General features: G+C 41.8%; 1 protein-coding gene across 8 annotated transcripts in view; it reads right to left on the reverse strand.

Annotated features, from left to right (window-relative positions):
- The window catches only part of EFR3A (EFR3 homolog A), a 226,565-nt gene that overhangs the window by 67,861 nt on the left and 134,961 nt on the right, over positions 1 to 23,743 (reverse strand). For all 8 annotated transcript variants that reach the window (XM_075581953.1, XM_075581960.1, XM_075581966.1 and 5 more), the window contains 4 exons: positions 23,090 to 23,168; positions 9,807 to 9,942; positions 3,088 to 3,252; positions 963 to 1,077 (listed from right to left, as the gene is read on the reverse strand). In XM_075581953.1, coding sequence (XP_075438068.1) covers positions 963 to 1,077; positions 3,088 to 3,252; positions 9,807 to 9,942; positions 23,090 to 23,168 — 495 coding nt within the window. The remainder of the gene's footprint in view (positions 1 to 962; positions 1,078 to 3,087; positions 3,253 to 9,806; positions 9,943 to 23,089; positions 23,169 to 23,743) is intronic.

Raw genomic sequence — 23,743 nt, forward strand, 5'->3', positions numbered from 1 at the left:
GTTCTATAGATGAGGAGTGGAGAAGGAGAATTCCTATTTTCCAACCAATCCATTTTGAAACTCTCATTACATCCACTAATTTTTTTTTATTGGCAAGTGTGATGTAATAAATGACTACACCACAGGTATTCTTGATACCATAAATTACTTACATTTATAGACTAGTTATGTATACAATTTAAAATGTAGCTTTAGGCTCATACAGCAGCGACAAGGTGTAAAAAGTACCAGAATAAAATGTGTTCTCAAAAAGGTGTCAATGCAGAATTACCTCTCTCAATATAAAAAAAATAAATAAGATTTTACACCCGTAAAAAAAAATTGTGTAAATGTTTTAAAGCTGCAGTTCAAGCTACCGTTTAATTTTCTTTTCCATTCAATATGTACATCAATACAAAATGCACACTGACAAGTGATTAGCTAAGTTGCCGATCGATCGGCGAAGATTCGACTCAGGGGTTCAATAAGTGCTGCAGAAGAGGACCCATGAAGCAAAGTTGTGTGTGGAAGATCATGTGACCAGGTAGTCACTGCTAGAGAGAATGCAGGGCTCAAGAGCCAGAGCCTCTCAGAAGTGGAAGGGGATGTTACTTTGTAAATGGTTGCTATAGAAACAAAAATGCTTGTTACATTAGAATACATTGAAAATGTCTATTTTTTTTTAATGTATTTATTTTTTAAATGCTACAAGTATTTTCTCATAGTACAGAACTGATTTATTTAAAAAAACAAACACGTGTAGGATATTGCTTTAACAGCAGCTTTAAATAATAATAATTAAAAAAAAAAAAAAAAAAAGACAAATTTTCTACCATTTACCCAATTTGACAAATCTACATTTTATTGCAGTTGCTTGGTCTGCTGGCAATATAACCACACTCACCAAAAAATCAATACGTTGATTTAATATTGTAATGCAGACTATTGAAAACGTAAATATACTTTTTAAAAAGGGATCATACCCGAGCTGACTGGTGTCAAGGGCGTGAGAAGATATTCCAAACACTGGTACTTTCCCCATAATAAACATCATGATCTCGGACCTCTGGTAATCGGGTAAATTGCTTCCAAAAAAACCTGCAGCACAACAGAAAGAAGAAAAGAGAACTTGCATATAACAAAATCAGTCTATTTAGTGATAACAAATTCTTCTGATTCAAGGAAAAAGAGGCACTAAAAATACCATCGTTACTGCAAACACTGGGAAAGTCTGTAATAGAACTTAAGACAATAACTGCGTCGCGGTCATCTGCTCAGCTGTACTCATTAGTGGATAACATGTTTCTCACAGAAATATTTCTGCTATCCAAACACTTTCCATTCTCTCTTTTTCCCAGAAATTATACCAATTAGCCAAGCACATTCAAAGGAAAATGAACGGCTCGCGAAAAAAGGCAACAAAAAGTACCAATATATATATATATATATGCATATACATACTGTATATACATACATGTGTATATATACATACATACATACATAGATATATATACACATGCATACACACAAATGTAAATATAACTGTATGCTCATCTGCATGTCTTAGGCAGGTCTGCAACCCCGCCTTCCACCATTATCACCCAGCACACAGCACTTCCACTGCAGCAAGGGATTCTGGGAAATGACATGCAAATGAGCACACTGCCACTTTTTGCTTCAAAAACCATTTTTCACATGGTTCCCTATAGGCTGTATATATATATACACACATCATACACACACACACACACACACACACACACACACACACACAGTATATATACTGTACATATACATGTACATTGGCGAAAAAGTTTGTGAACCCCTGAGGATTTTCACATTTTACATATTTCAAAACTAAAATATTATTAGATCTTAATCTAAGTCCTAATAATAGATTAAGATAACCTGATCAAACATGATACAAAAACATGATACTTTTTAAACATTTATTTATCCACAAATGAATCAACATTAAATATCCATGTGTGAAAAAGTATGTGCACCTTTAGATTCAGTACCCCTTGAACAGCGATTATTTCAACTAAGCATTTCCTGTAACTGCTGGTCAGTCTCTCACATACATTTTGAGGAGTTTTGGCCCATTCTAGTTTCAACTCCGTGAAATTTGAGGGTTTCCTTGCATGGACAGCTCGCTTCAGGTCTTGCCACAACATGGCGATGGGGTTTAGGTCCGGACTTTGATTAGGCCATTCAAAAACATGGAATTTCTTCTTATACCACCATTTTTTGTAGATTTGCTTGTATGTTTAGGATCATGGTCTTTCTGCATCTTCGGTCAGTGGTGTGCAAACTGGGGGGAGCAGGAGATTGGTCTGGGGGGGGGGGTGGAGGGGCACGGGCAGTTGCAGAGGTTCGGCGCTTTTCTCCAAGGCATTTAAATGAAATGCCGGGGGACTGCGCGAAGCCTCGGCAACTGCTACTTATCGAGGTTCAGCCGGCTTCTGGATGCGTAACCATGGCGACGCGGCGTCAAATGACCATGTGACGTCACGGGTGCCACGGTAACGTGGCGTCAACTTACGTGGTGGGTCACGTGATGTGACACGACCCTGCAAGGTGAGGAAGGGGGGCGAACGGCAGAGCAGGGGGGTGCAGCATAAAAAGTTTATGCGCCCCTGGTTTAGGTAAATGTTAGTGCAATGTGCCACTTATGTAATAATACACTTATTCAGTAATACACATTATTTCCATTGAGCGAAATGGAAATATTTACAACTGCCAAGTATCTCATTTATCTGTATTAAATTAAAATCTAGTTTTTATGCTTCATAATTAGCTATGTTTGTTTATATTTTGATTGCTGGCAGAATAAATTGGCTCCACAAGTAATAAAGATAATGATGTAGCAGGATTTATTTTTTCTATGCTGGTAATTGGCTACAAAACAAATTGGCCCTTAGTTGTGTACCAAAAGGAAATATTAAGGATCAAGTATTACCATGCAAAAAAAAAAAAAGAGAGAGACATGTTCATAGTGTGCACTAGATTGCATGGTTTACGTATGGATTTAACAACCAACATCAACAAAAGATACAGTATTTAATTAAAAAAAAAAAAAAAAAAAACATTGACAATGTTACTCACCGATAGTCTGAATTATAGCATTTTGGACAATCCTTTCATCACTCTCTTTAGTGATGGAGCTAAAGACAGCACTGTCCATAGAACTCCTCCTATCACCCAGCTCAAAGTCAACACTGAGTGTCAAGTGCTTTAAAAGCGTATTAAACACCTCCAAAACTGTAGGGCCTGAGGGAAGAAAACATACTGTATGTATAAACACATTCAGAACAAATTATTAAGTCTTCATACAAACATGACCTCAAGTATAAGCAATGGTGTGAAAATGAAAACAATGACAAATATAGATTGACACAGCGGGTAGCATATACATCCTTGAGACAGGGTTCATACCTCACGTATCAGAGCAGCTACTTTGGTAATCAAATAATTACCTCTAAAGAGTGGTCACCTGCACACAATGTGTTTTTGTAATGAGTTCTACGAACTGGTCCTACTATAAGTTGCTATGCAATATAATAGGTACATAGTGTGACATAATTACCTCCGCCCTGCCTTAGTAATTAGCTCTCGTTTAGTTAAATGGTAGAAGGCGCTTTTAGAGCAAAAATGGTTTCAAAAAGTGTGATTTTCATCATGCGCCTGTGTCAACACACCAAGTTTTTTGCTCCAAATCTTGCAGTGTTAGTTTGAAATTTGGGGAGTGTCAAAAGGAGTCACATGATGCACTGATTAAAATGGGAAGTTTCCAAATGCGAATCACCTTTTCTCTTCAATCTCAGTGAAATAATCTTCCACATTATAAGTGATACAACTTTCTGCCTTCAAGTAATGTGCAAGAGAAAAATTATTAAAAAAAAAAAAAATGTGCTACAAAACGACCTTTGAATGTCACCTCCTAGGCAGCATAGGGCAATTTGGGGTGAAAAAGGTAAAAGTTGGGGTGGTTGTGGCCAGGGGCTCCCTGGTCATCTGTGCATGTGGTTGAAAGGAAGATACAAGTAGGTGCTAACTACAAGAAAATAAGCACTTTCAATTCAGAGATTTATAATTCTGGCAAGGTAGTTCCAGAACAAATAAATACCTCAACATGTTTGGCGTTGATGTAGCCAGACTTGCTGATTTCTGCACTAGGCAAGCGGCAGTCACGTGACCGCCGTGGTCCCTGCGCCGGATGATTAATACTGCAGGGAGTCCTGATCTAGAAGCATGGACCCCCAGCAGCACGACAACACTGTCTCCGGCGCAGCGGACTTTCACTTTTCTTTGGTATATAAAGTATATAAAGTAGTGACAAAACTGGACGTCATCTGTGGAAGCGAGAGGTAGCAAACTAGAAAGGCAGCGGGCACTCCTTGGATAGTAGAAAGGTTTCTTTATGTACCAACAATACGGCATATTGAGTTATAAATAGTGTCACGTTTGTCAATGTGAATTTTGGGTGCTGTACCATACACCAGGGGAGCGCAATCTTTTTTCCCTGTGCCCCCTGCCCTCTGTCCCCCTCTCCTCGCGCCCCCCTCCCCTGCTTACCTTGGTTCCAACGTCGCGTTGCCATGGAGACGCATCACCATAAGGGGAAGTTTACAGAGGCCTTGCAGCTCCCCCGGCATTAATTTAAATGCCTTCGGGAGGCGTGCGGGGCTTCTGTAAACCCCGCGCCCATCACTTTGCGCACCCCCGCCATACACTATATCTCCATAGTCAATGGTCATTAGCATGTGCTGTGTAATGCACTTTCTGACTAATGGGCTCAGGCAGGATTTATTTCTATAAAGTACACCCAGTTTGGAATAGATTTTGGATGTCACATTGTCAATAAGAAAACCAAATGTGCAAATACCCAAACATTTAAATGTAGTAACTAAGGCCATGTTTATAGTGGGTGAGACAGCGCGCTTGCGCGAACAACAGACCTCCGCTCTATGAGGCCGCTCATACAGTAGAACGCGTGACCGCTCGAGCGGCAGATTTTTGAAAAGACAAATAATTATGACTTTTCGTGCGAAGGCCGTGTAACGGCTGCGTCACGTGAGTGGTTCAGCCAAAATCCGGCGAACCGACCTGGGGACGTCACAACCACGCCATGTTTCCCCTTTGCGCAAATCCTATGAGCACAAATCGCTCGAGCGACAGGCACGCAACGCCATGCGCTCCATCGCACGCACCCACTATAAACGCGGCCTAAGGCAAGATTAGTGTTAAAGCTGGTTCTGATCAGCAGCTCTGTCGTGGGAAGCTTTAAAGCAGCAGTAAAAGCTGCCTTTTTATTTAAATTTTTTTTTTTTACCCTTTAAAATGTGCATCAATACAATCCACACAGTGATAAGTAATTAGCCAAGTTGCCAATCAATGCGTTCTCCTGTGACTGATCAGCGCAGATTCGGTTCGGGGGTTCACACTGCTGTCAGTGCAGTAGAAGAGGACCAAAGATGCAGAATTCTGTGGGCAAGATCATGTGACCAGTCACTAGATGCAATTGGTGCACTGCTAGAGAGAGGGCAGGGCTCTAAGAGGGGTGTGCCATAGCTAGTTTCAGAAGAGGAAGGGGATATGACTTTGTAAATGGTTGCTATAGAAACAAAAATGCTTGTTACATAACATGAAAAATCTCGTAGTTTTTTTTTTTTTTTTAAATGCTACAAGTATTTTCTCATAATACAAAACGGATTTATTAAAAAAAACACCCACACATGTAGGATATTGCTTGGTCCGCATCTTTAAACGTTTAGCCTTAGTCACAAGTATAATAGTTACTGTTTTATCAGTGTTTAAAAACTTCTCGTTATGAGAGAGATCCAGTTTTTGCCATTTGAAAAATCAGATTGAAGTACTGTGGAACTGTGTGAACATAGGATATTATAGGCTAAAGCAGTAAAATTCAGGGCATTATTGAAAACCCTGCTCTGATTGGTTACAATTCCGGGCATTATCCAATCAGTAATGCCCGGAATTTAAGCAGCAGAATGTGTAGTTTTCAATGTGTTTATTTCCAGCCAATCAGCTTTCAGAACAGCTGAGCCAGGTCAGGGGATTCGTCTGATTGAAGTAACAGCTCTGAGACAGGGCAGGGGATTGGTCAGGACGTATCAGCCACGGGGTGACTCCTCCCCGTCCCGAGCTGACAGATTTTCTGAGCAGATTCAGTTGAATTGGGGGGGGGAGGGGCAGAGGAGAGGGGGAGAGAGGAGGGAGAGGGGGGAGAGGGGGAGAGAGGAGGGAGAGGGGGAGAGAGGGAAAGAGGGAGAGGAGGGGGAGAGGGGGGGAGGGAGGAGGGGGAGAGGGGGGGAGGGGGAGGAGGGGGAGAGGGGAGGGGGAGAGGGGGGGAGGGGGAGGAGGGGGAGAGGGGAGGGGGAGAGGGGGAAAGGGGGGGAGGGGGAGAGGGGGGGATGGGGGGAGGGGGGGGAGGGGGAAGAGGGGGGGAGGAGGAGAGGGGGAGAGGGGGAGAGGGGGGGAGGGAGGGAGTCTGCAAAGCAAATAAGTAAGTGGCTGTCTGCAGTTTCTTTGTGGCTGCAGTTTGTATGTGAGTGTGTCAGTAGCAGTGTGTGTGCGCTGTGGTATATCTCTGTAGAGATGCTGTGTGTGTGTGTATATAGAGCTCCAGTGTGTGTGTGTCAGTAGCAGTGTTTATGGGTGTAGCATGTGTGTGTAGCAGCAGTGTGCGTGTGTGTGTGTGTCTGTGTGTGTGTGTGTGTGTGTAGAGGTGCTGAGTATAGAGGTGCAGTGTTGTGTGTGTGGGGTGTGAGTGTAGAGGTGCTGTGCTTTGCTGTGTTGTGTGTAGAGGTGGGGGGGAGTGCAAAGTTTAGTAAGTGGCTGCATATTGTATTGTGGCTGCAGTGTGTGTGTGTGTGTGTGTGTGTGTGTGTGTGTGTGTGTGTGTGTGTGTGTGTGTGTGTGTTGTGTTGTGCTGTTGTATGTGTAGCAGCAGTTTGTGTATGTGTAGAGCTGATGTGTGTGTGTATAGCGCTCCAGTGTGTGTGTGTGTGTGTGTGTGTGTGTGTGTATGTGTGTGTATGTCAGCAGCAGTGTTTATGGGTGTAGCGTGTGTGTAGAGCTGCTGTGTTGTGAGTGAAGAGGAGGTGCTGTGTTGTGAGTGTAGAGCTCCAGTGTGTGTGTGTGTGTGTGTGTGTAGCGGTGCTGTGTTGTGTGTGGTGTGCTGTTGTGTGTAGCAGCAGTTTGTGTGTGTTGAGCTGCTGTGTGTGTGTGTGTACACAGAGGGGCGGCAGTGTGTGATATAGATATCTGCAGTGTAAGCGTATATAGAGGTGGTTTCATGTATTTACCATTTTATGTTAATAAAAAAATCTATTTAACTATACAAAAGTGTCTATTATTTATGAAAAAAGTCTACATTTAGCCTATAATAGTAATAATCCCCTCAGAACAGGGCATTACTGGCCAATAATGCCCTGGCCTGGTTAAAGTCCCTCGGCTTCGCCTCGGGCCTTCAACTCTTCCAGCCAGGGCATTATTGGCCAGTAATGCCCTGTTCTGAGGGGATTATTACTTAAGTATCATCAGCATACTTGTGCCAATACATTGTATTACAAAGTGTGGGCAGGTCATTTATAAATACAGAAAAAGTAAAGGCCACAGACCATAGCGGGGAGGGGGCACAGGTAATAATATCCAAGTGGTTAGAGTTGGAGCCTGAGATAGACACATGTTGGGATCTTCCTGATAAATAATAGGGAAACTAGTTTAGAGTATGTGGTCCAATACAAGAGTACTGGAGCTTGCACATAATAGTGTGGTCAACACTAAATTTAGGAAAGAGGTTTATTAATTTTGGTGAGGGTTGTTACTGTGGAGTAATGTGGTCGAAAGCCAGATTGTAATGGACTAAGAAAATGTGACTACTTAGAAAGTTGCTTAGTTGGTTAATGCACACATTTTAAAAGGTAAAATAGAGATGTGTCTGTAGCTGAAGACAATGTTTGTCACCACTTTTGAAAACAGGGATAACTGGCAGTGTTCCAGACCTTAGGGATTTGTGCACAAGACAAGATAGATTTTATTATGGAGGTAATCGGTTTAGCAAGGACTGTGGCACCAAAATGTACGAATGTAGACTGCAATTTGTCAGACCCACATCGGTTGTTTAGCTTTAGTGTTAGGAGCTCCCATACATTCTCCTCTCCATACACAGTGAGGAGAGAGTACGGATAACCAAGGCCGTTTCCAACTCCTGTTCAGGGAATTTATAAATGAGACACCTTTCTAAACAGCTCTAAGGCTAATCACACAGCTTATTACAAATCAATGTCTCAAATGGAAAAGCAAATATGAAATGCCACAGCTCAGATGACTGTGGAATTCTAAGTTAAGCGGATCAATGATTCTGCCTATTCCATGTCTAAGTCCTGTCCCCAGTGCATATAATACAGTTAACGTTCTGTTCTTGCACTTTTTTTTAATAACATTGTACTATTTTTTATTTCTATTTACAAAACCATATTAATATAATGAATGCTAAAGAAGGAAAAATCCCTTATAGTGCAGAAATGTGCAGGTATCATCAATGCAATTCAACATACTTTTTTGACCGTCTAGACCAGGGGTGCGCAAACTTTTCTCCCTGCGCCCCCAGTCTGCTCTGCCCCCCCTGCTCGCGCCCCTCCATACCTTGTCTTCGGCGTCAAATGACGCCGTCGAAGACAAGGGAAGTTGCAGAGGCCTCACGTGATTCCCTCGTCATTTAATTTAAATGCCTTGGGGTAGAGTACAGGGCATCTGTAACTGTCACGTCCCCCCCCCCCTAGTTTGCAGAACCCTGGTCTAGACCACAGGAAGATGAAAATCTTACTAAATGATCTTGCTGCATAGATGCCTGTAACACTTGTGATACATCATTTCTATAGAACAGTGTTTTTCAACCAGGGTTCCTAGGAACACTTGTGTTTCCCGGACATCACTAAAGGGTTCCCTGTAATTTTAAGGTCATTTTAAAATTGTACCAAATACAGAAGAATTTACAATACATCTGATCTCAGCCATGCTGTTGGAAAGGTTTGGGGTCCTCTGAATTTCACATAGGGCTCCTTAACACAAAGCAAAAAAATTGCTGCACAAGTTTATGAAACTTCCATTTGCAAAAAAAAAAAAAAAAGGTCTTTGTAAATTATTTGCATATTGGCAAAGCCATGTGCCCTCCCTTTCAAGACTGCATAGAATGTTCTTCATATTATTTATTTATACGAAGCATGTTTTGTAGCGTTTTAAATATGTATTCTGTACAGCTTTGCAAATGATGTACATAGTCCAAGTTCCTGAGTGCAACACATTGTTTAACTTTTAAAACAAAGAAAACATGCTTTTACAAAGCTGCGACAAACCTGGTGAAGCAATAAACTTCTTAATGCTTGCCCATGCTTAGCAAGTGTGGCTACATCTGTACATACAGTGCAATAGTTGGATATAGAAATCTGTTAACTCTGCCATGGGTGCTTCATAACAAAAATGCTGATAATCATAATACTGGGAAAAATACCTCCTAAAATATGGACAGACAGCGGACTTGTGCAAAGGGTGAATATTTCTAAATATTCAATGTTTAAGCTCCCAAACAAGGCTTTATCAAGAACAAATTTTAGAACAATTGTTCTTGACAAAGGCCAGTGTGGGGGCCTAAACTTCAAATATTAAGAAGTGTTCTTTTTTTGTTGCACAAGTCCACTGGTTTTGCCTATTTTGGGATGTACATATCTGGACAAATACATACATAAAATATGTACCTATTGATTGTTGTAAAATAAATAAAATGGAAACAGAATTCGCTTTACCAATAGATCCTTTAGCAGCAATAGCTACTGCTTCCAAAAGGACTTGAACAATTCCAGCCCGTATACGCGGTGAGTCTTTCTTGTGAGCATCTAGATGACCAAGGATCTGCTGGATCACATGATGAGAGTACTGAGCCTGCAGACAATGTAAGAAAATAAATATATTACAATCCCTTCATTTAAGATGATGTATTATGACGTAGATAGCATATTGGTGATGTTTTCAGCCAATGATGATCACGGGCAACACAAGCATTAAAAAAAAAAAAAAAACCTTGGAAGTTCCTCACAAAGTATAGTAAATGGGAATAAAACTACTATTCTCTAACCACTCGGCTGGTCTGACATCATTTCCAGCTATCCATAATAGTCTGAAAAATAATTGTTACATAGGAGACTGCAATTGCATCTGAAGCCATTAATTCATTTTTTTTCCATGTAGAGGTAGAGGTAAACATACATGCATTAGATTACTTCCCAGAAAGCAAAGTATACTGTAATAATACTAACCTTGTAGGTTTACTGGTTATGCCCATCTTTAACCCAGGCTGTGCTGAAACAGCGGTGTAATACGGCAGGCATAAGCTTACAGGGGTCCATGTTAAAGTGGATGAGAAGCAGAGTCCGATTGTAACAGGGGACTTATCCCTGTTCAGAAAACTTGCCTCTAATCCAGCAGTGTGCTGGCTAATTGACCAGCACCTGGCTGATTGGAGGTTTGTGAGAGAAAAGGTTCCTCCTGAGACAGGAAAGAGATTCTTCCTGAGCTCACACTGAGTTGAGCTGACCCAGGAAGCAGAAAGACCAAGGAATTCCTTAGTCTCACACGGGACGTGGGGCTGACCAAGGAAACACTGCACACGAACAAATGCCTTGAGCTGCAAGCTGACAACAAGACAAAGGGGACAAGATTCTAAACCTGGATCCTGACATTGACTTATCACACAAGGGTGTGGACACCAGGAGAACAGAGAAGCCTCCCCCCTACAACTACAAGAGACAGATAAGACTTTTCATATAAGACTGTTATCTATATCTCTATATATTTATATAATGATGTCTCTATGATTTGGGCTGGTGAATCGCTGGGCTAAACACGCAGTTAAGAGGGCTGGACTGCAAGTGTAAATATACTCCAAAGTGGTGCAGATTTTGTTTGTGGATTTTCACATGTTTGCTGTGTTTAAAGGGACAGGCGCAATAAAGCCTTATTTTAATTTCACCTTAAAACAGTCTCCATTGCGTACCTCTGCACATGTCCTCTTACATTGCCACTGAGCTCACTGGGATAATTGGGAAAGGCAGGTTTGTGGACCTGTCCAAGACATGTACTGTAGTATTTTTATTTGCAGTAACTTTCTACAGAAAGCCTAGCATGGTTTAGAAGAATCACACTGAAGATTTATTTTACGTTCTCTTGTAGGTAAAATAACCCGCAGTAAGCAAGCTGTTGCTTTAAACAATGTAATCACTTAGCGAGCCAAAAATAAACCAGTGAAAATTTCTTGGCGAGAAATTATTTTCTAATAAGGCGAATGGGCAGATAAGTCGGACAGGTACATTTTAAAAAATGCTTCGAAATGTATCTCTCTGGTGCTCATAAATGTATAAACCTAGTGGGTTACTAATTAAACTGCGATCGTGCAGATACTGAAGTGGAAATGTTCAGCTTTAGATTTGCTTTACTTAAAGCAGTCATGCGAGCAGCCCCCATATACTGTATATATTATTTAAAGCACTTGTGCTGCACAAAAGCCAATACCTACATGCTGTAGGCCTAGGGTCACTCTCACAAAAGCACCAGATTTATGCCATTCCTGCAATGAGACCCTACATGAGAGCAATCAAAAACGGGGAGAAGGATGGAGTCTCTTCCAGGCGAGAGAGACTGCTAAAACTCTGGTAGAACTACTGGAGAAGGCTGCGTCTTCGTTCCTTATTCCGTATGGTAAGAATTAGGCTAACGTAGAATTAAGAATGATTTAGCAACCCATGAAGTCAACATGATTAAAGGTGTTCAGTGCGTGTTATCGTGCTTCTAACCACGTTGAATACGGAAGTTTGCATTTATAAAACTCCTTTTCACACCTAAAATTAGTTCAGTTAGCTTATCCCGTTCTATTGCAATTAGGGAGGATTGCCAAATGGAATTGAAAGAAAGGGTCTACTATTGGTTACACTACCCAACATCGATTCCAGGTTATACTGTAACTTGTAGTAAACTGAAGGTATTATGAATGATATATTTCAGAAGATCACAGTCATTAGTAACACTGCAAATATCTGGACAAGATCGTATTGGTTTGACTACGAAAGACTAACAAAAGATCATGTTCTACTCCAACTACTGTAACGATTACTTTTCTTGCAATAAATGCGGCTGCTACTGAAGGTCTGAATACCCGCCCTTAAATACTGGATGTACACTTTCCAACAACATTTTTATTCGATCTCTATAGGATGGGCCATCCTCCCATGGTATCATTATAGCTTTACCTAAATGTTTGATTAAGGCATCTACCTAACCGTTTATGTGGAATCCCAAGTACACTTGATGGTATTTTTTTATTATTTTTGGCTTCTTTATATTGTAAATCTCCATGAACTCTTTATTTTCAACATTCTCTCTTCCCCTAAATTGAAGCCATGCTCAGATCCAATGCATTTGGTTTTATTACAAAGATTCAATTCACTCTGAAGTGCAATTTACACGTTATAATAAAACAAATGGGAAATAAGTGGAGCGTAAGATCAAAGGTAAATGGTGCACAGAAACCTCAGGGACCCTCCCGAAGCCCAAAGAGATCACAACTAGATAAATAAGGGTTATTCGTCTAGATTTGTTCTTTTTTAAGTGTGGGATACATTATTGATCTAAAATTTACACTTATTTACTTCTTGTGTAAAAATTAGCCTTTTCCTATTTTCTTTGGGTCTGCTTCATTTGAATGTTATCTGGGAATTATTGTTTATTCCCATAGCCGCTTTAATCAATTATGCACCCATATTTATCCTAACAAAAAGGAAAAATGCTGGACAAACAATCACCCAGCATATGCAGCCGTTTTTGAAGCACTCATATCACAAAAGAGATTATGTCAAGAATGTGAAAAACACCGCAAGCATTTGGTTACTGTGATAATATTACAAGTCTTAAAACGATAGGTCCTTGGGCTCACAGCAGGTCAGCGTACAAACAGGCAATATAGCAGGGACATGTTGTGCAGCTACACACTTATCCTGCAATCTACCCGAGCGCTCAGCCTCAGCCCTGATATACTGACTAGGGCAAACAGTCTACTAAAAGGAATAAATTATGTACTTTTGGAGCAAAACTAGCTCTGCAGCAGCAGCTACTGTGCACCTGAGACCCAGAACTGGCTCAGGCTCTCCCTGCACCTTTCCCAGTAACTGGCCCTTTATCTTTTATAACCCCCTAAGAAGTTTCACAACGTTGTCATACCTACAAGTGTGCACTGCTGTAGAAAAGAGTGGCAAAGCATTTTCTTTGAAAATAAACTAGCCAGCTGCCTTTATGGTTCCTTTCTTACCCTTTGACTAAATGTGCAACATATCTTGTTGTGGGGGAAAAAAATAATTGTTTTTGACAGATATAGAAAAATACTTTAATATTTTTTTTTGCACCTATTAAAATGGTGTCCATTGAAATCTACTTAACACTTCAGCCCAGGAAGACCTTTGATTTCATGTTGCATCTTTTTCTACAGTAATAATTAGCAAAGTTAATAAAGTTATTACAGTATATATTAAATAACCCCAAAAAGTACTCAAGCATTTTTAAGTTTATGTAGTATTTCGATTATGAAAATGTATAGAACCAAAAACAATTACAATCTGTTCTGAGAATTTTTACTAAATTGACATATAAACTTTCAAAACGGCTGTGTTATCTTCAGTACTACACTGCCCTCCCAGGCCTGATTAATACACCTGCTATTTCAATTCCTACTCGTCATATCCTCCAATATCTGGGAACTTTCCAACCTTTCTCTCCTTGCATCTCACTATGCCCTTCCTATTGCTTTTCCTGCTGTATCCTCACTCCTTTGTAAGCTTTTTTATTCTCTCCAACTTCTCCACTCCTTCTATCCACATTTCTTCCCTACACCTATGTTGGTGCCTATACACTGCACCACTATGTACACCCCTTCCCCAACAACTTATTTACCCCTCAATAACAAGCACTCCCACAAATCCTCTTCTCACCTTCTCTCTTGCTCTATTCCTCCTTACTGCTGGGGATATCGCTGCAAATCCTGACCCTAGCCATATAATGTACACCTGCTTTAGCCCACACCTCCCTGCCTCCTCCCTGCTAATGGTGTTAATCCATCTAATTTAATACCGACCAACCTTAAAACGCACCTCTTTAATGAAGCATCCCAATAGCCTGGACTAATGGCTACTGCCCCACACCCACAGTGACTCCTACCAACCAGTGTGTCCAAACACTGCCATCTACTGTGCTAATTCCCTCACCTGCTGTCTCTGTATATCACCCAATAGACCACTTTGGTTGTGAACTCTCTGGGGCAGTGATTTCATTTCCTATTGTCGGACTATGCTGGTCATTTAGTTTAGCCCTTTGGCTGGTCATGCCTTGAAGTGGCTTGCAGCTTATAATGCTTTGGCCAAAGGGTTAAACTAAATGACCCTTTTTTCAAGACAAATACAGTTGTGTGAAAAAGAAATTACCCCCTCTTTGAATTCTATGGTTTTACATATCAGGACATAACAATCATCTGTTCCTTAGAAGGTCTAAAAATTAGGTAAATACAACCTCAGATGAACAACAGCACATGACATATTACACCATGTCATGATTTAACAAAAAGAAAGCCAAAATGGAGAAGCCATGTGTGGAAATCTAAGTACACCCTTACTGCTTCCATAGGAATTAAGATGTTACGTAGCAGACAGGTGCTGCTAATCAAATGCCCTTGATTAATTGATCATCAGCAAGTGTGACCACCTCTATAAAAGCCAAAGTTTTAGCAGTTTGCTGGTCTGGAGCATTTCAGGTGTGTGTCAACACAATGCCAAGAAGGAAAGACATCAGCAATGATCTTAGAGAAGCAATTGTTGCTGCCCATCAATCTGGGAAGGGTTATAAGGACATTTCCAAACAATTTAAAGTCCATCATTCTACAGTGAGGAAGATTATTCAAAAGTGGAAAACATTCAAGGCAGTTGCCAATCTTCCCAGGAGTGGTCGTCCTAACAAATTCACCCCAAGGTCAGACCGTGCAATGCTCAGAGAAATTGCAAAATACCCAAGAGTTACATCTCAGACTCTACAGGCCTCAGTTAGCATGTTAAATGTTAAAGTTCATGACAGTACAATTAGAAAAAGACAAAGACAAGTATGGTTTGTTTGGAAGGGTTGCCAGGAGAAAGCCTCTTCTCTCTAAAAAGAACATGGCAGCACGGCTTAGGTTTGCAAAGTTGCATCTGAACAAACCACAAAACTTATGGAACAATGTGCTTTGGACAGACGAGACTAAAGTGGAGATGTTTGGCCATAATGCACAGAACCACGTTTGGCGAAAACAAAACACGGAATATCAGCACAAACACCTCATACCAACTGTCAAGCACATGGTGGAGGGTTGATAATTTGGGCTTGTTTTGCAGCCACAGGACCTGGGAACCTTGCAGTCATTGAGTCGACCATGAACTCCTCTGTATACCAAAGTATTCTAGAATCAAATGTGAGGCCATCTGTCCGACAGTTAAAGCTTGGCCGAAATTGGGTCATGCAACAGGACAATGATCCAAAGCACACCAGCAAATCTACAACAGAACGGCTGAAAAAGAAAAAGAATCAAGGTGTTGCAATGGCCCAGTCAAAGTCCAGACCTCAACCCGATTGAAATGCTGTGGCTGGACCTTAAGTGAGCTGTGCATAAACAAATGCCCACAAACTTCAATGAACTGAAGCAACGTTGTAAAGAAGAGTGGGCCAAAATTCCTCAACAACTATGTGAGAGACTGATGAAGTTATACAGAAAACGATTACTTCAAGTTATTGCTGCTAAAGGTGGTTCTACCAGCAATTGAATCATAAGGTATACCTGGCTTTATTTTTGTTAAATAAATCATGACACTGTGTAATATGTCATGTGTGTTCACCTAAGGTTGTATTTACCTAATTTTAAGACCTGCTAAGGAACAGATGATTGCTATTATGTCCTGATATGTAAAACCATGGAATTCAAAGAGGGTGTACTTTCTTTTTCGTGTGTGTGTGTGTGTGTGTGTGTGTGTGTGTGTGTGTGTGTGTGTGTGGTGTTGCATGACGCAATCTCTAAGAATAAATGTTCTTTTAATCTACAGTATGCTATCTAGACCTATTCAGTTGTATTGAACGGGGGACTTTCCCCCTGCGCCCCCCCGTCTGCACTCCCCTCCCTGCTCGCGCCCACCTCATTACCATGTCTCCGGCATCAAATGACGCCGCGGGGATCATGTTACGTCACATTGCCATGGCAACGCGTCGCCGTAGACAAGGTAAGTGAAGTTGCAGCGGCCTCACACGATCCCCTGGCATTTAATTTAAGTGCCTTGGGGAAGAGTGTGGGGCCTCTGCAACCGCTGCGCCGCCCTGCCCCCTGGAAAATCTTGCCCCCCCTAGTTTGCGCACCCGTTTTAGAGAATCATGGTTAAAAATGTTCTTAGAATCTCGTTTCTCTGCTTATTAGACCTTTCAAATCAATTATTGACAACATTTCCTTGCTCGATGCGAGATCGTTTTACTTGCTTATGACTCATACGCTGCTTTTGTCTGTTAAAAACTTCACCTTTACATGAAGTGACTTAATAAGGACTTCAACATTTGCTTTGAGGTTGCACTGAGTAAATCATTTGTCTTCCAACAAGATAATGAACCACACATGCCAAAGGAAAGAGGTTCCTAGTTAAAGGCAAAGAAAATGCTCTTAGGGGAACAAAGGAAGATGGAACAGAAATATAATTTTCTTGCTGCGAAAGTAGAGGATGTGAGGGAAAAAGCAGGGGAAGACATTTTATATGGAAACAATTGGTAAAACCCGGACATAACAAAAATATGTACAAAACATATTAAGGTTTAAAGAATGTCATGAAAAAAACGTCAAAAGAAGCAGAGGTGGTGCAAAAATGGGTTTCATTCGTTAGTTATACAGTAGTTAAGAGGCATTTTAAGTGAAAAAGGTATTTGAATGAGAAAAGGAGGAAAACTATCTGTTCTGAACATATCTTCATTATAATAAGGGTTATATGGGGAAAACAATGTATACAACATACAGAATGAAACATATAGATAGTTCTAACAGATACAACCAAGGCTTACTGTATAACATATTACTAAGGGCACGCTCAGACATTAGGAGGGGGGATCTCTGAGGATGTGAAGCTTCACATCAAATATTTATCTATAACCAAATCTAAATTACTTAAAAGACCCCCATGTAAAAAGTAACATTTAATTGAAGGCACTGAGGTGGATAATCCCTGTTCATAACCACAATGTTTTACCATAAAGCAATACATTAAGGCACGTTCTATAGTGCCGGGCGCGTGCTACGCTGTGCGCGCGGATTTTTAGTTGGCTGACGTCTATAGAAGGGCTGCGCGCGCACGGCAGGGAGAGGGGAGCCGACAGACAGCGGCGAAGATGAAGAAATTCATTTTTTCGCGCTGCTGCCTGCGCTCAAATGTATGCGTGGATGCGTGTTTGTATGGATGTGGATGTGTGTGTGTGTGTGTGTGTGTGTGTGTGTGTGTGTGTGTGTGTGTGTGTGTGTGTGTGTGTCAAGGATTGTAAAACAAAACCAAAAAATACTTATTAGATTTTTTTTAAAGGAAAAAAAAAAAGTTTATCTAGGACTATCTATCTATCTAGGACTTACTTTCACTCACACAACCCATGCATACACATACACACACACACACACACACACACACACACACACACACACACACACACACACACACACACACACACACACACACACACACACACACACACACACACACTAACCTGCAGCTCCCGGCTCTATATACATGAAAAGCATGCGGCACGTGCACACGCGTTCGCATAGGAACGTGCGCCCGCACGGCCGCATGCTGTATAGAACAGCCCTTAGAGTTACCTCTCGTTTTCAAGTATTTCCTGGGCATAGTTACAGTATGATGACAAATAATACATGTGTAGCCATGTATAAAAATGGTATACAATTCTTTCTCATGCTGGCAGTAAACCTGGTAAGTACATATGCAGGGTTGCCAGCAACAATCATGGAGGTTTGCCCTCACACCCTGGTGAGGTGTCATATGTATACAAGGGGAGTGGTAACATGCTCTGTGTCCACTGTTAGTGACACAAGAGGTGTGGCTGTTTTCTGAGTCTAAATAAGACACAGAACTGCCTAAAGTTAGTTGGTTCAGTTATGACTGAGTGAACAGTCTGGAGAAGGTCAAGGAGTGTCTGCAGCAGTTAAGGCTGTCAGATTCAATTGATAGCATACCCTACACTGTGTTCAGGGATCTGACACAGATGGTGATCTCCCTTAGGGGAGAGGTGATCCAACTCTATTGAGTGATAAGGAACTTTCCAAGAGGGATGCACTCCACTGAAATGAGCGGCTAGAACGACCGCTATGAGGGGCAGTCTGCCTGAATGTGCAATAAAGATGCCCAGTTTCATCAGATCCTTTCTGTGTGACAGTGAAGTTATTACACAGAAGGAGGCACCCGGAAGGAGGTCCCCATCAGACACTTCTCCCTGCAGCCGCACAGATCCTGATGGGGTGGAGGCGCTGCATCGTATGTGAGTAAGACTCAGATCACACTACCTCAGATGCCTGTCGTGCTGATATCCCCATACCAACCCAGCGGGAGACTCAGGAGTCCTGTAAGCCAGCAGGTGCACCACACACTATACATACATGTAATGGGGCCATTAGACCACAGGGGCCAATGTGAGATTGGGTGGGGGCCGAGAAACCGTTACACATGGTTATAAATACAGTTACATAAGTAAACAGGGTATACATTATACACAAGACAATGCACACACAGTTAAAGATAATATATATTATAGGTGTATGTAACAGTTACAGACCAGATTCAAATGTGAGACAGCTTTAGTTTGGAAAGAACTTAGACTGGTGGTGGCTGTGAGAGTCTCCGGTTGATTGTTTCAGTTTTGGGGTGCACGTTAAGAGAATGGGGAGCGGCTGGATACTTTGCTGAACCATGTACAGTCTTTTGGAGTCAGAGCTTAGATGATAAGTGCTGCATGTGGAGGGGTGAGGAGCTTGTTCGAATAGATGGTTAGCTTGCCAAGAAAGTATTTGACGGCAAGACAGGAGAGATGAACTTTGCGTCTAGACTCGAGTGAAGACCAATGTAGTTCTTTGAGCATTTCGCAGTGATGTGTGTTGTAGTTGCATTGGAGAACAAAACGGCATATTGAATTGCAGAGGGTATCAAGTTTGTGAAGGTGGGTTTGGGGTGCCGAGCCGTATACTATGTCCCCATAGTCGATAATTGCTTTATGCAAGTTTTGTCAATTTAACTTAAGTTCATATGCATAAACTGCTGACATGAGACTGCATTGTGTACATTGGGACCAGGAAGCATGGTCATACCATTGCTCTATTATGTGCGGTAAACCCAGCATCACACTAACAGGAAGTATTATTCTAAGCAGAAGTTTGGAGATGTGTCTTCCAAGGTTCGCTGAATACTGTAAAATCTGTAAAATTTCAATGACCACAAAATATATTTTTCCACCAACAAACCAATGTATCAAAATCTGGAAGCTGCCAAACACAAGACATGCCTAATAAAGGGCTTTTTTTGACATACATCTATAATGTATCTATGTATATCTTTATGTATATTGCGCCATCCAGGTACATACTGCTTCACAGCAGTAATACACGTCACATAATATTTAATACATGGTGGGAATAAGCGCTTCAGGTATAAAAGTAACAATAGCAAAGGGAATCCCTGCCCTGAAGAGCTTACAATCAAAGTGGTAATTAGGGAGAACTTACAGAGACACTTGAGGGTGTAATGGTAAGTGCGTCTGCAAGGGGATGTGAGGATTCGCCATCCTGATGGCCGGAACTCACCTCCTCATCCTGCCACATCTGGTACTTTGGAGTTGCGATCACTTGGCGGTTCCACTGCGCGCTGTCAACGCGCGATAAACCTGCATCTCCGGATCCACCCCCAGTCTCCGCCCCGAAGATGGACAATCGTGGTGCGTGAGTGGTGCGCACCGGGTGGCCACATTCTGACATCAGTAACGCGCGCGGGACAGGCTCCTCCTGGACCCGCCACCAGGCTCCGTACCCATTCACGTGACGGGCATGCGCGAGTGGCGTGCACTCGGGTCGCCATCCCCCGACGTTGGTGACGCGCGCGGCACGAAGCTCCACCCCCAGACCTGATTGGGCTGCACAATAGACCTGCGTGACCCGGCAGCCTATCCCTTCGTCCCTTCTTGTTCCTCCCCACTTTCCATTGGAGGGAAGCTCTTTTATATACCTGCTCAGCCCAGACACACATCGCTGAGCATAACCTTGTGTGACGCTGTGCCTTGCTGCAATCCTGCCTTGTACCTTGCTGCTTCCTGCTGCTGCCTGACCCCTGCTTCGTATCTGGACTCCACATCTCTCCTCTCCTGACCCGGCTTACGTACAACCAATCTGAACTCTCTACTCCTGACCTCGGCTATCCTCAACGACTACTCTCCATTCTCCAATCCTGACCCTGGCAAAGTACCCCAACGATCCACTACTCTCCAATCCAGACCGGCAAGTATAACGACTACTCTACCTTCTATACGCCTGACCCGGCTTGCAAGACCATTCTACACTCTAGGCGCGCCCTCGAGGCTGTCGGTTGGCGTTTATACAATTCCCTACCTCAGCCTCGTGGTCGCGTCTGGTTTATGGTGAGCTACGCGTTACAGGGGTCAAGGTCAGAGCATCCGAGACGCATAGCATCAGCCAGCGGAGCTACCCATGTGCTTCGTTAAAGAGGTGTGTTTTTTTTTTAGATAGGTCTTAAAGATGGAGAGAGTGCCAGTCGGATATTGAGGGGGAAGGACATTCCAGAGGCGTGGGGCAGCAAGTGAGAAAGGTTTTAGGCAGGAGAGGGCTTTAGATACAAAAGGGGTAGACAGAAGACCTACTTGAGCAGAAAGCATTTGGAACAAGAGCCATGTTGAAATGTACTGTACTACCCAAGAATTTTGATTGTGCTGTGTTGATTTTATTTTGAGATGACACATCGCATGTTTCCGTTTTTTCAAAAACGCGTTTAACAACAAATAGAACAAAGTAATACAACAACTCAATATATTTTGCCTATTTTGGGTGAGGAACGTCTGTTTCAGGAGGGGAAAAAAAAAAGTAACTTCTACTCCAGGGGTGCACAATCTTTTGCAGCTGCGCCCCCCCTACCTGCCGCCCCCGGTGCTCGCGCCCCCTTACCTCCGTTCCCTCTATCAAATGACGCTACGGGTCATGTGACGTAACGTCACATGACCCTGCTGCATCATTTGACGCAGCATAGCCATAGCGACGCAGAGGTCTCACTCGATCCCCCGGCATTTAATTTAAATGCCTTGAGGAAGAGCGCGGGGCCTCTGCAACCACCAAACCCCCTACAAAAATTTCCCTTCCCCCCCCCAGTTTGTGCACCGCTGTTCTACTCGATGCCTACTCAACGCGGCGTCTACTTTAGATGCAAAGTCCAATTCATGACGTTTTCCACATTAACTACATTTCTCCGATTTCAATTACTGCACAAATACATCATCATTTCTATTCAAGTGGCAGCATGTCCATATGTTATATGCTATAATGGACTCTTTTGGGAATATTATTCACAATTTCCTGGGATATATCAGAAATCGCAAACAAGAAGAAGGACCCCTATATGAGAGCACTCAGTAGGAGTATATATACGTGAAGAGACACTGGTTGCTGATAACGCACAATAAGTCTCTTAGATGCAAGTTGGGTGGTATATTAAGTGAATTAAAACAATTTTATTCTGTGCAATGCTCAAAGTTAAAATAAATGAGGAGACAAACACACAAAAACAAAGCTGTACTTTATACGAACAAATCCTCACTAAGTCTGCTGGTCAGAAAGTGTATCGCACAACAGATGTCTAAGACAATTATTGACTATGGGGACATACTATACGGCTCGGCACCCCAAACCCACCCTAGCAAACTTGATATCCTCTACAATTCAATATGCCGTTTTGTTCTCCAATGCAACTGCAAACACACATCACTGCGTAATGCTCAAATAACTAGATTGATCATCACTTGAGTCTAGGCGCAAAGTTAATCTTTCCTTTCTTGACTTCAAATACTTTCTGGGCAAGCAAACCATCTATCCGAACAAGCTCTTCACCCCTACCAAATGCAGCACTTATCACCTGAGATCAAACTCCAAAAGACTGTTCATGGTCCCAAGGCTCAACAAAGTATCCGGCCGCTCCTCCACCTCTTACCGTGCATCCCAAAACTGGAACAACCTACCGGAGACTCTCATATCCACCACCAGTTTAAGTTCTTTCAAAACTAAGGCTGTCTCACATTTTAATCTAATATGTAACTGTTACATACGCCTATAATATATATTATCTTTAACTGTGCATGCAATGTCTTGTATATAATTTATAACCCATTTACTTATGTAACTATGTATTTGTAACCATGTATTATTTGTCATCTAAAATCTATGCCCAGGACATACTTGAAAACGAGAGGTAACTTGCAATGCATTACTTCCTGGTAAAACATTTTATAAATAAATAAATACACTTCTTTGGGTGTTTCTACTGTATGTGGGAAAATCTCCCCTGGAAAATCCATGCTATCTGGGATAGAACATAACCGACCTGAATGAAGGTTTTATCCTAGTTCGAAAGCACATCACTTAATTGAAACGGAGAGGAGACAAATAAATAGACAAAGTAATTTTGGGAGAGAACATACTGTAGTAACCATATATAGTGGGGCAGCTCTCTGAACTCTATTAACAATCACTAAAATTAAAATGGTTTTCAAATCAATGGACTTTAAGATACTTTTGAAAAATCATACTAGTACACCTTTGTTGAAAGTCTATGGCAAGTGGGATTGCACCTTTACTTATTGGGTCAGCCATATTTGTGTTCCATCCTTAACTTAATTACTCATATCCGTAACAAAGAAGTATCTGCACACCTGTAGTTCTACGTACCTGAATCGAGTACATTATGATTTTAAAGCAGGAAACGGCAAACTCGTTTGATTCCCACAGTTTGTGCTGGTCCAAATGCCTGCAACACAAAGAAGACTTGGTTGAAGAACACTGTAGAAAAGATGCTTAAGCAGCAATACTACGTTTCCCCTTTTCCGCCTGTCCTTTTTTCTTATTTTTACATGTAAAGCATCTGGGAATTGTATAATTGTCCATTCTTACCCAAGCTGGCAATCGTTTGGTGCTTTTGTTATAAATCTATAAACATCCTGGTTGTGTGCCTAAAGAAATAGGCCTCCTAACTTTGTGCTGCAGTCTGTGAAATGCACAGCTGATATGTAACATTTTATTACCAAGTGTAACACATTGGTGTTCCAGCTTTCAGCCTAATAGACAGTCTGCTGTTTGGAACACAGCAACACTTCTGTTTGTGATACATTTTTGCCAAAGGGCAGGGCTAATAAAGATGTGTGTCAGAGCATGTTTCAGAAGAAGTGGATAGGACTTCCTAAATGGTTGTTGTAGCAACTGAAGAATGACCCCTACATTAAGAAAAATGATAAAAAAAATGGCATTAGGCGTTGAAAAAAAAAATGCAGACAGTATTATCTAAAACGACAGAACTGATTTATTAATAAGAAACATAGGATTTTT

This window comes from Ascaphus truei, chromosome 2 (assembly GCF_040206685.1).
Source record: "Ascaphus truei isolate aAscTru1 chromosome 2, aAscTru1.hap1, whole genome shotgun sequence".
Classification (NCBI taxonomy): domain Eukaryota; kingdom Metazoa; phylum Chordata; class Amphibia; order Anura; family Ascaphidae; genus Ascaphus; species Ascaphus truei.